Source organism: Vanellus vanellus (genome assembly GCF_965231255.1).
Source record: "Vanellus vanellus genome assembly, chromosome: 7".
In the NCBI taxonomy this organism is placed as follows: domain Eukaryota; kingdom Metazoa; phylum Chordata; class Aves; order Charadriiformes; family Charadriidae; genus Vanellus; species Vanellus vanellus.
Window position 1 is genome coordinate 22,418,416 of NC_138912.1, and position 12,228 is coordinate 22,430,643.

The following is a 12,228-nucleotide window of genomic DNA, read 5'->3' on the forward strand; positions in this document are numbered from 1 at the left end:
CCGTCCGTTCTCAGCCCCGGTCTATTTTACACTCCGGTTTTGGCGCTTTGCCCCAGTCCCGGAGTTTCCTCCCGTCCGTAGAAAGTTCAGGGCATCGCCTAAACTCTTTCCCCACCGCCTCTCTTCCCCCCCCCTCGCCCCCCGTGAAACATTGCTCGCCGTGGTGGCTCTTTTCCTTCTGGACCTGCGCTGCCCGCGCCCCGGGGCTCTCCGGCAGCCCAGCGCCTCGCCGATCTCTGCGGGGCCGGGGCGCGGAGCAGCTGCGCCCCGGGAGCGGGGCGGCGGGGGCGGCGGGGCTGGCTCTGTGCCCCACCCCCCCACCCCCCCCGAAACCTGCCCCGCCGACGGACGGGTCTCCGGATTCCCCCCCCCCGAATCCTTTCCCCGTCGTCAATTTTATTATTTGCAAACAAAGCTTCAAACAAACCCCGCCGGGGAGGAGAGGTTTTTTTCCTCGGCGCTGCCGCTCACGGTAAAAGCACAACTACGCGGTTTGGTTCCTTCGAATTACGTATATAAACGGAGCTCTGATTTTTTGGGGGGAGGGGGAAAAAAGGACAGAAATCTAAATGGAGGTATAAAATGCAAACCTCGCCGGCTGTCAGCACGGAGCCGTGCCGCTGCCTGAGCTGCCAACCGTTTGCCGAAGGGGAGGCTCGGGGAGAAAGGCTCCGGCGGGCGCCGGGAACCGGGGCTGGCAGCTCCCGGTTTCTTTTGTCATCTCTGGTGCAGTCGCAGGGTGAAATATCCCCCGTCTAGAGGGTGATTCAGGTGCACAAACAGGGACGCGTACGGGAGGCAGACAAAAACACCCGCCCTTCAGAAAAACACCTCGCTCTTGCGTCGATAGATTCCCCATATATAAATGTATGTGCATCACGTCGGTAAATCTTAATATTAAATAAGTTGTATATGTGTATATATGCATACATACCCACATACACGTGCGAGCATATTTTTTCATAATCGAACCAATTAAATCTATTATATATGTTGTATATTATATATAAATATGACAAAGATTCGCCAAAACGTAAAGGAAAAATGTAAAGGCAACGAAAAAGGCCTCCTAAAAGAAAAGGACACAGCGGCTTTTTTTCGCTGTTCTGCACCAAAAATCCTCTAAGTCGAAACTAAAAAAAAAAAAAAAACCAAACAAACTTCAGAAAGTTTGCAACCCCTCTTTTCCTTTTCCCTTCTGTGTTTTTAAAGGATCTGCCGAAGTCCCTTTGCATCTGAGGTTTAAATAGGGAGATCAATAGAAAACAGTTGTAATGATCTAATTAATTATGGCAAAATTAAAAGCGAGTAGAAAATCAATCTCTGATGGTGTTGAAGATGGAATTAAATTGATAGTCCATCTGTTCACCTCCTAGACCGTATAAATATGCAACCCAAGGACGGAGCTAATGGGATCAAGCTGCCTGGGAGACTCTCTCTCAGTCTCTCTCTCTTCTTTTTTTACTTCTTTCCTTCCCGAAGTTCAGCCCCGCAAACCCACCCTGCCCGTGCTCCCACTCGCAGCCCGGGGTTTACCCAGCGTTACTCCGCTCGCTGGAGACACGCAAAAGGCGTTTGTGCCGAACAAGTCAAACCGACAACAGCAGCCCGCAAATCTGAGGGTAAAAAACCGTATGGTTTGGGGGGTGGGTGGGGGGTGGTGTAAAAAACAGGGAAGCTGAGGAGACAGCGTTCAGTGACAGCGTGTTCCCTTATCGTGCTGTTTTTAAATCAAACGGACAGGCTTGATGATGATGATGGCTACGGAGTAGTTTGAGGATGCTCTCCCTCCTTCTAAGCGTCTTATTTTACATCGGTCGGGGTTTCAGAGAAGTCATCCGTTTCTTTAGCCGGGTTTCTATAAAATACCGCTTGTGCGCTGGCAGGAAGAGGCGACACATTGGATTAGTTTTGTTTGTCGGTTTTTTTCTGAGCCTGTGAAGCTCTCAGGGCAGAGACCCAACGGGAGGACGCCGGTGCCGCCCTGTCCCACATACCCGCCCGTCCCCGCGGGGTCAGCCTGCGCCGGGCTCTCCTCGGGCTCCCCGCCGCCACCCGCCCGCCCGCCCGCCGGGCTACGCTTCCGAACTACCAGCGCCACTTAAAAAGAAAGGAGAATTGGTGTCATTGCTAAATTACAGAGAGACGGCGGAATTCCTATATTTGCCCGTTTTAAAAAAATATTAATAATAATAATAGTAGTAATAAAGAAGTACCCATTTCCCCGCTGATTTGTAGGTGCGGAGCGCACGCTAACCGCAGAGAGAGCTCGGCCGAGCTGTCAGGCTGGAGGAGTTTCCCACCATCCCGGCCCCTGTTTAATTGTGAAAAATGAAAGCTGGGCGCTGCGGTTCCCTTGGAAAAGAACCTACCAAAACCATGATGTTTATTGCCCAGATTGCCCGGGTTAGAGCTGCGTGGGGTGGGACGGAGAGCGGGGGTGGGGGGTGTCATTTAAATAAGCGAAGCCTAAATATAAATCAACTAAGACGGGGGGTCCCAGGCACGGCTGTAATCGCGTGTGCACACCCCCACCGCCGCGCCGTGTCTCTGGCGGGCGTGTGGAGGCGAAAAAACCCCGCGGTGTCTCACCGGGTTGTGCTAATTTAGCTCTGCCAGACCCCGAGAGCCGACAGGGAGAGTCCCGCCAGCTTCGCCCGCCGCCCCCAGCGCCGGGCCGGGCCGGGGCTGGAGCCGGTCCCGGAGCCCAGCGCAGGGTCGGGGGCGGGGTGGGGAACGGGAGACGGGGGGCGTATAGGCCGGGCCGGGCGCTGCCTGCGGGGACTTCCCTGCCAAACTTTGCCTTCCCCTCACACTTCCCTATCCGGCCAGAAAGAGTGCCCGGGGGGAGCAGCCCGCAGCACCAATCGGATTTATTAATTGATGTATTGAAAAGAAGGATTGATTGACATCTCCTAATGGAAATTACAGCCCCGCTTTCCTGCTGAACGCTGCCCTCCCGGCTATCCCTTCATAAAGAAACCCTTGAGGCGAAAGGTAGATTTTCATTTAAAGTGCCCCCGTCCTCAATTTCACAGATTAGATACATTTTAAACACAGACACACATATTGCAAATTAGAAGCTAATTTAATTATAAATCAAAACTGGGCATAAATCTGCACTCACCACAAAGGATCCATTTAGCAGAATGCAACCACCTCCCCTAACCCTGGAAAACTGCCTTGCAGAAATAACACTGTATATACATTGCCAAAGTTATGGATTGTGCACGGTTCAAAAAGATCCACGGGAGATATTTTTTCCCCACGCTGGGGGGAGGGGTAAAGTCCCGTGTGTCAGAAATTAGCCGATCACATGGTGACAATTTCTCTTTCTCCTAGTGAAAGGAATTCTCCGATAAATAAAAGTTTGCATAGATGTAGAAGGTTGTAATTCTGAACTTACAGGCTGGGAGGGAGTCGGAAGCGGCAGATTTTTGAAGTCCAGCAGGTCAGGATCAACAAACGCGCTCATACACGCACACACACACGCACACACGCACCCACAGAGCCGGGGTTCGTATTGATTGGTGACGTTTGGTTTGCAAACCTCAGACAGGAGAGGAAGGAGGGAAGGGACCAGGGTGCAAAGAGAGGAAAAGGCAAGACAAGCAGCTAGGAAAAGCGCTCCGAGGCTCGGAAGAGCTCCCTCCCTCCCTCCTTCCCTCCATCCATCCCTCCATCCCGGATCCGCTCGTCCTCTCTCCTCTGCTGCGCGCCGCTCTCCCTCGCCCGCACAGTCGCTCCCTGACTCCGTCCCTCTCCCGAGCCTGCCCAGCTGAGGCAGCCAGGGGAGCTGGAGGGGAGATGTGATGTCTGCTCACAGTTCAGTCCTTCCCCGCCCCCTCCACCTTCCAGCTCCTCTTTTTTAAGTTTAAATTCTCCCTTTCCTTCTCTTCCTCCACCACGCTTAGAGACACACACGCACACTTCTTTCAGTCCCTCCGTTTCCTCTCACGCTCCATCCCCTGCCTCTGCCTTTTGCTCTGTGCCTTCCTCCTCAGATGCACTAAACTCCGAGGCCATTAACAGCTGATGTTAAAGAGGAATGACTCTTCCTGCCACTCTCTTTAATTAGGCGCCGAACTTGGTCTTTCGCGGCTGCCAGCCAGGGGAAGGGATGGAGCAAACCCCTCTGTGCGAAGGAGACAGGCGGGGAGAGAACTGAAACAGCCCGATTTGCCCAGAAAGGGGGGGGGGGGGGAGAGAAGAAAGTTTCCCCACCAACTTACGACCAGTTTCTCTTGAAGCCCTGCAGACACCCCCCCCTCCCGCCCCTTCTCCCCCACGCCGATCCAAGCACTGCTTCCCAAGCAGGACCCCCCCGCGCCCGGCCGGGCAAGCCCCAGCCCTCACCTGCGGCTCTCGCACCGGGCGGAGGGGCCGCGCCAGGTCCTTTGTTGGTGCGTTTCCAGCCTTTGTTTAGCAGTGGAAACGAGCCTGACTTCCTCGACCCAGCTCCCGGCGCATCCCCCCGGACCGGAGAGCCGTCCGTGGCGGAGGGAAGCGGGGACAGAGGCAGAGCTCGCAACGGGGCTGGGGAAAAGCTGCCAGAAACGCGACCGGGGCAACTTTCTCTGGGGAGGTGGATTCGTATGTGTATAGAAATTGTCCGGGCTCAGCTTGGCTGAGAAGGAAAAAAAGACGGGAAGGGGAGAGGGAAAGGAAGACAGACCGGGGGGGGGGGAGGGGGGGGGGGAAGAGAGAAAGGGAGATGGAAAGAAAGAAGGAAAGAAAGAAAGAAATAAAGAAAGAAATAAAGTCTCGAGGCATATCTATCACTTTCTAAAGCATGTGCGGAGAAGTGTGCTCCCAACTTCCCCCGCCGGCCCTGCGGAGGGAGCGGAGCCGCCCCTCTCCCCGGCAGGTCTCTTTGTGCCATCATTTTTGGAGATGTGAATCCCAGGCAGTCATTACCACACTTTGGCCCCTCTGACTGCTGGAATTACCCTTTCCGGGGACTTTAATGGGCAAGCCATAGGGTTTTTCGCTGATCCGCAGCAGTTTTCGCTCCCTCCCCGTTTTTATGGGTGTATTATAGTTAGGGGTTATATAAATGTTTTTGCGTGTGATAACTGTAAATCCTAACATTTGCAAATGGCCCAGAGGCAAACTAACCTTGGACGGGCAGAGAGAGGGAGGGAGGGAGGGTCTCCCATTACTGCTGATTAAAAGGAGACTTTAATAAGCGTCTAATTCACTCATCGGGAGTTTTATGGAGAAATTAGAGGAGGACAAAAAAAAAGACATCTCTAGCGTGGGGGGAGGAGGCAGCAGAGGGGGCTCCCACGCCTCTACCCCAGCAGCAGCCCAGGGCAAAGGGAAGAGGCAGCTGGGCCTCGCCGGTGCCACGGCCTCCCATCACGGCAGGAGGATTCACATCTGGGCCAGCTCCTTTGGGTCAGAGGAGCAGCACGGACCCCTCCTGCCCTCACCCCTTACTCCGGCTCCGCCGCTCCGGGGCAAAGAAACGAGCAGGCAAAGGAGCGGAGGGGCTCTGCTACCGGGGGACAGACAAAAGGAGAGTCAAGTAGCAGGGGATTTGTGGCAAGGGGGCAATGCCGGTCGGCGGAGGAGCCAGGTCCGGGGACCCCGCTTGCAATGAGGGCTCCCCCAGCCCGGAGCCGGGTGCGAGGCTCAGGGGCAGGGGATGCAGCGAGGCCCAAGCCTGGCGCCGGGAGCCGTGTGCCCGCTCCCTGCCTACCTGCGCGGGGAGGGAGGGGGCAGGCTCGGGCGGTCTGCGCCGAGACTGTCCCCGTCCCCATATGTCTGTGGCCCGGGAGGCTTGGAGACTCGCCCCAGCTCCGGCCGGCCCGGTGCGCTAAGAGGCGGCTTTGTTGCAGAAGTGTCTCTTCACATTGTTGGCTTTTTTTCCCCCATCTTTCTTTCTTTCCTTTTTTTTTTTTTTTTTTTCTTCCCCCCTCAATGAGGCTGTAAAAGGTCTCCGGCTTGTCTCGTTTTTGTGGCAAACGCTCTCTTGTAAAGAGGAGAGGTTAAAGTGTCGGTGACTGAATAAAGAGCAGCACACGTGGGCTATTACCATTCAGGGCAAACAAATGCAGAGAAGGGAAAAGCCAGCAGCAGGCAGAGCGCGGGGGGAGCGCGGCCCCCCCGGCGCACACACGCACCCGCCCCGCTGGCAGGGCCCGTCCGCCGGCCTCCTCCCGGCCCCGGCGTCCCCCAGACATGCAACCCACCCATGGCTCACAAAAGAGCGAGAGAAAGAGAGAGGGGGAGACATGAGGGGGTCTTAGATGGGAAAAAAAAAGAAAGTAGCTTTAGGGGGAATGTGCTGTGGAGTGTGAAATTGCAGCCCGTGGTGCTCCATATTGTACCAGAAGCTCTCCAAAAACTCATCCTCCAACGTGACCAGAGGTGCTTAGAGGGGGAGAAAGAGAGGGAGAGGGGGAGAGGGGCTCGGAGACACAGGGGGAGGGGAAGGATGGGGGTCCTTTATTCTTTTCGCGCTCTCTTTCTTATTAATTGTTCGTTTAAAACCTAACTTTGTGTTTATTTGTTAAAGTCGGCCACCGAGAGCAATCTCGGGTCTCCCGGGCAGAGCGGCTGGGGGGGCGGGGAGAGGCGGCAGGGCCCTGTCTGCCTCCCCTCGCCCTGCCCGGACCGGGGAAAACCTCCCAGGCAGCTTTGATCCCGCTCCCACATCCCCACGCTGCTGTCCGGCACCCCCCATTGCCCTCTCCCCTCCCCGGGAAAAGTCAGACCCCCAGCACCCCTACAGCGAAGGTGTGATCCCTGGTCTGGACACCCCTTTCCCCTGGCTGGGGAGAGGCAGCTGGATGTCTCCTCAGGCCACAAATCACTCTCTCCTCAGACAAAGCACCCCAAAAGTCTCCCGGGAAGGTTTTCTCAAAGTGTTCCCCTCTCACACTCACACGCTGACTCCTTCCCTTAAACGCCTGCATCCCTGGCGGTTTGTGTTTTGGTTTTGTTTTGTTTTTTCCTTTGTCATTTCACAGCCAGGGATTTCGTCCCCGACTTTCCCACGCGAGGTTAAATTAGTTGTCGCAGGGCAGAAAAATACATATAGATGGTCAGCGCATATTTTTCTTGGGTAAAATCGTTAATATGATGGTGGGGAGTATTAAGGAGGGAGCTAAACCACCTCCAAACTACCAACATTTAGGCTGAAAGCGCTGGCACACTTGGCAAGGGGAAGAAGACAGGCGGTGTGTTGAGCCGCAGAGTTAGCGGCATCTCGAGGTGGCAGAAAAACAAAACTTCTGCCCCTGCAGCACGCCGTCCCGCTAGCCATGGGTCGCGTTTAACTGTTTCCCAGCGTAGTCAGCGACAGGCAACCCGTAAAAAAAAAAAAAAAAAAAAAAAACAAACCAAAACCAAACCCAACCAAAAAACCAACAAACCCTGGGAGCAAGTCCCGGGTCTGGAGACAACGACGATGGCAGACACAACAGTTTTGCTCCAGGCCTGACTTCTCCAAGGGGCTCCCCCCGCCGCACGGCCCCTATTGTTCCCGGGCGGAGCGCCCTTCCCCGGCCGGCAGCGCAGGAGAAGAGGCGACTGCCGGGAAGAGCGTTTGTTTAACCCGGTTCCCAGGGACAAGGCGAGCCGGGCAAGGTGGCGAAACCAAGAACGGCACAGGAGACCCAAAAACGCCCCTCCGGAGGGGAGCTGGCAGAGCCCTCGCGGTTATGTGTATTGGGGCCAGGGGTGGGAAATAGGATCAATGGAGAAGATTTCGGCTTGATCAGCTGGAGAAAGCCGGCTAATGAAGCAGATCGAAAGATAGCAATCGCCGCAACTACCCCCAAAAAGTTTATTTTTCTTGACATTTCCGCAGAAAGCCGGGCGCCTCTTTTGAAGTGTAAATGTTTCTAGCTTGGGGGGGGAAGGGGGGGCTGGGTTAGCGAAGAAGAGGGAGATCCTCAGATCCTCTTTGAGAAAGAGAAAAAGAAATAAAAGAAGGAGGGGGAAGAAATAAGGAAAGGAAAGGAAAGGAAAGGAAAGGAAAGGAAAGGAAAGGAAAGGAAAGGAAAGGAAAGGAAAGGAAAGGAAAGGAAAGGAAAGGAAAGGAAAGGAAAGGAAAGGAAAGGAAAGGAAAGGAAAGGAAAGGAAAGGAAAGGAGAAAAGAGAAAAAGAGAGGAGGAAATGTTCATTTAAAGTGGGACGGGTAAAAAAGCACCCAGGGCTGGTGAAGTGGGAATAGGTTGAGAAGACGCGTGTGGAGCCGTGGGAGTGGGAAAGAGGCCCGTGGTCTCGGCCTCGCCCGGTCCCACAGGGCACACGGCCGTGCCCGGGGCCGCGGGGACAGGCCGGTATGTTTTATCTGGGCAGACGGAAATCATTTGGTGGATTTAAATGTTGACAAAGCAATTCTTCCAGGAAGTGTGGTCTGGGAAGGGGCTCCAGGTGATATTGTGGTATGTGAGGTGGGGGAAGGGGACAGCAAGCGGAGACCTTTTTCGTTCTTTTCTTTTCTTTTCTTTTCTTTTCTTTTCTTTTCTTTTCTTTTCTTTTCTTTTCTTTTCTTTTCTTTTCTTTTTCTTTTCTTTTCTTTTCTTTTCTTTTCTTTTCTTTTCTCTTTCCTTTTCTTTCTTCCCCCTTTCTTTCTTTTTCCTTTTCTTTTCTCTGTTCTTTTCTTTTTTCTCTTCTCCCTTTTCTTTCCCCTTCTCTTTCCCCTTCCCTTTCTTTCTCTTTCTCCTTCGCTTCCCGAGAAAGCGGTCTTGTTTTATCAAGCTCGAGGCTCCCCCGTTTACACAGGTTACCCCCGCGCCCGTGGGACTGAAGCGTCGTTTCGCAGAGCGCTCACGCTGTGTATTTCTCGAGCCGTCTATTCCTGCCTTTCTCCTCGCTCAGATGGGGAAACAGCAATAGGGACCGAAGAAAGTACGGCAAGAAACATTCCCGGGAGGAGACTTGGGGTTCATCGCCGCCCCCCCGCCCCGGCCCACCACCAACCTGTTCTCTCCTCACCGTACAATCAACAGTTACAAAGGCCCAGAGCATTTCCGTGAGAGACGAAAATGAACCCCCCAAGTGTTAACGACGGCACGGGGCAGGGGATGGGGAAGTTCCCGGAAAGCGGAGGCCCTTGGGGATGGGGCGGTTGGGTGAGGCAGACGCGGTGCCGGAGGATGTACCCTTCTACCCGGCCACTGCTGGGGCTTCCACCCTCACCTCTCGGCCTCCGGCTCGGCTGTCTGCCCGACCCCGGCCCGGCTTGGGGCGGGAGGGAGGGAAGGAGAGCTGCTGGAAGACTAGAAGCGCCCTAGACCCGCTCGGCGGCGGGGAGTGATGAAAGGGCCGTTTCCAGCGGCGGACAGCGCGGGAGCAGCGGGGTGGCGGAAGGGGTTAACGGCAGCGGCGATCAGCGCGCTCCCAGCCCCGCCGCGAACCGAAGTAGTTGTTGTTGTTGCTGGGGGGACCTGATAACCACCGGGCCCCGCCGCCTGCGTGACCCCGAGGATGGGGATCGCGGGACCCCGGGGATGGGGATCCGGGGATCCAGGGGTTGGGATCGCAATGGCTCCGGGATGAGGATGCTGGGCCCCGGGGATGGGGATGCGGGGCCCCGCCGCCGGCCGGCGACCGCCGCCGCCGCCGCCCCTTCCCCGCGCCCGCCGCGCCGCCAAGCCGACCGGAGGGCGCCATCTAGGGGCCGCACGGGGCCCGCCACAGCCCCGCACCTGCGCTCGGCCTCCCCCCGCCCCTCCGCGGGGGCGGCCCCGCCGCCGGGCCGGGCTCCGCTGCTGGGGGGGGGGGGAGCAACTGATAAAGGCAGCCCGCGGGTGGGTGGGGGGCGCCGCGGACGCTGGTGGGCGAGCTGCGGGGTAGAGCCGGGGCGGTGAGGACGGGGGCGGCCGGGCGGCCCCGGAGCGGCGGCCGGGCTGCCCGCGGAGAGCGGCGGCCGCTCGCAAACTTGGCGTCTGGCGGGAGTTCCCCGCCCCGGGAGGGGCGGAGAAGCGCATTCTGCAGCCGGGCGGCAGCCGAACACCGCTCCTGACCGGGCAGCGGAGAGCCCCCGCTCCCGCGGAACACGCACCCTGCGTGGGGAGGGTGGCACCGGGGTTTCGGCTGTGCCCCCCGTACCTCTCCGCAGGGCGGACCCGGGAGCTGAGCGCTTTACAGCTAACCGTCGGTGGTGTGGAAAAAAAAAAAATATATAATCCCCCCCCCCCCCCCCAAATCATCCTTTTTGCACACAAGGGAAAGGGGGTGGGGGGAAGAGAAAGATAAAACATCAGCTGAAGTGCCAAAATGATTTATGAGACGGTGGAAAATATTTCATAAGGATGTCTCAGAGATTCTTTACTTAAACCAGTTAGAAAACAAAGGGGCTGTTTCGTGACAGATAAACAGAGGGATGGGGAAGGATGAAGGAGGAAAAGGAGAGAAGAAGAAAGTACATTTTTGGTGATGATGAACTCGCAGACTGAAAATCAAAACTAAGCTCACAGACATTTCTACCTTGTCTTTTTACCCCCGGTTTCTCGAAGGTGTTTCTCCCTTGCTCTCTGTTGCTCTGCTACATCAAAGCCACGTCTAATTTAACCGTAGACTTACTTGTGAAGTAATTCTTAAATCCCACTCTAGCATTAAAAAAAAAAAAAAAAGAAAGAAAGAAAAAAGCAGCAGAGACGTGGAAAGTGGGATGTTGGATTTGCTGTTATTTTCCCAAATGTGCATGAGGGGAAACTTTACAACGACTGAAATGGGCCTAACCTACTGGTTTAAAGAGGCTCAAGAAGCTTTCTCTTTCTCTGTTTCTCTCCCTTTCGATTTCGCTCTCTGCCTCTTTCGCTCTTCCTCTCCGGTCTCTCTAGCTTCTATTTAATTTTCATTCTTTTTCTTCTTTATGTCTTTCTCTCTTGATCCTGCTCTTCTCTCTCTGTCTTTTCCCTTTTCCTTTTCCTTTCTCTTCTCACCTCCTTTCTCCCCTTCTCTCCCTGTCCGTCTCCCACTCTCCAAGCCGCACACCTCGGGAGCCTTGACGTGTATCGATCGCCCCCCCGCCCCCGCTCCCTTCCCATTTCACCCCGAGTCGGGTCTCCGGTAAAAAAGAGCGGGGCGTGAGACGGGAGATGAAACTCCCGTGCCGTGTGTGCCCGCGTGTGCGTGTGCGCGCCTGTTAAATGCGGGAGTTAAAGATCCAGAGCCGCAAGTGACAACAAAGCGGGGCTCGGGTCCCTTCCCGCGGGCTGGCCCGGGGCGCTGCCGCCCCGCACACGCGTGGCCCGGGGCGCTCGCAGCGCGCTGCCGGGGCTCCCCCGCCGCCGGGTCCCGCAAGGCGGCGGCCCCCCCGCGCCGAGCGCCGCCGGCCCGGCCCTCCTCTCTCCTCTCCCCTCTCCTCTCCTCTCCTCTCCTGGCCGCGCTCGGCTCGGCGCGCTGGCGAATCAGAGAGTGTCGGAATCTATTGCCTTTGTCTGACAAGTCATCCATCTCCGGGGAGGCGGGCGGGGGGCTGAGGGCGCTGCGGCTTTTAGAGAGACACACACCGGGAGCGGAGGCTCCAGTCTCCGGCCCCGGCTCCTCGCAAGCACTTCCCACCTCGGGCGAAAAGTCCGCCGGGGCGCCGGATCCTCCGCCCGGCCGAGAGGAGGGGGCGCGCCCGCCCGCCGCTCGCAGCTTTCCCGGGGATTGCTACTCCGCTTTGAACTTAAATGAACTAGCCCCGGACCGCGGGAGGAGGAGGAGGAGGGAGAGGAGGAGGGAGAGCCGCGTCCTCCTGCGCCTTTTGCCGCCCGGCCGCCGGCCGCACCTTGCTCCGGCACCCCCTCCCCGCCGCCGGGGATGCTCTGAGCCCTCCCAGCCATGACACCCACCTGCCCCCCGGCGCCGCCAGCCCCTCGCTCCCACGGACTCTGCTGACTCCGCCGGCCCCGCCGCCCCGGCCCCCCAGAGCCGGCGCAGCCCTCCCGCCCCCCGGAAAGTACTTCGCTCCCCGCTCCGTCGGGCAGGGGGGCCAGCGCACCCCGCCGCTCCCCTCCTCTCCTCTCCTTGTGTGTTTTTTTTTTGTTTTGTTTTGGTTTGGTTTTTTTGTTATTTTTTTTTCTCCCCTAAGTCTTGAAGTTGAGTTTTAGAGGCGACACGGCGGCTTCAGCCGATTTCTTCCCCTTCCTTTGCCTCCCCATGGATATGCACTGCAAGGCAGACCCCTTCTCAGCAATGCACCGTGAGTACTGGAGCCCGGCTCCTTCCGCTGCTCTCCCTCTTTCTCATCCCTCCATTCCTCCTTCCCCAACCATTCTT

At 56.7% G+C, this 12,228-nt stretch overlaps 1 protein-coding gene across 2 annotated transcripts in view; it reads left to right on the forward strand.

The window, feature by feature from the left end:
• Window positions 1-12,045: 12,045 nt before the first annotated feature.
• Window positions 12,046-12,228, forward strand: part of PAX2 (paired box 2) — a gene marked incomplete at both ends in the record, with an annotated part of 84,780 nt that continues 84,597 nt past the window's right edge. Inside the window, one exon of one of the 2 annotated variants that reach the window (XM_082486099.1) lies at window positions 12,046-12,151. In XM_082486099.1, the coding sequence (XP_082342225.1) occupies window positions 12,109-12,151 (43 nt within the window). The remainder of the gene's footprint in view (window positions 12,152-12,228) is intronic. The other variant, XM_082486098.1, reaches the window with a different exon arrangement.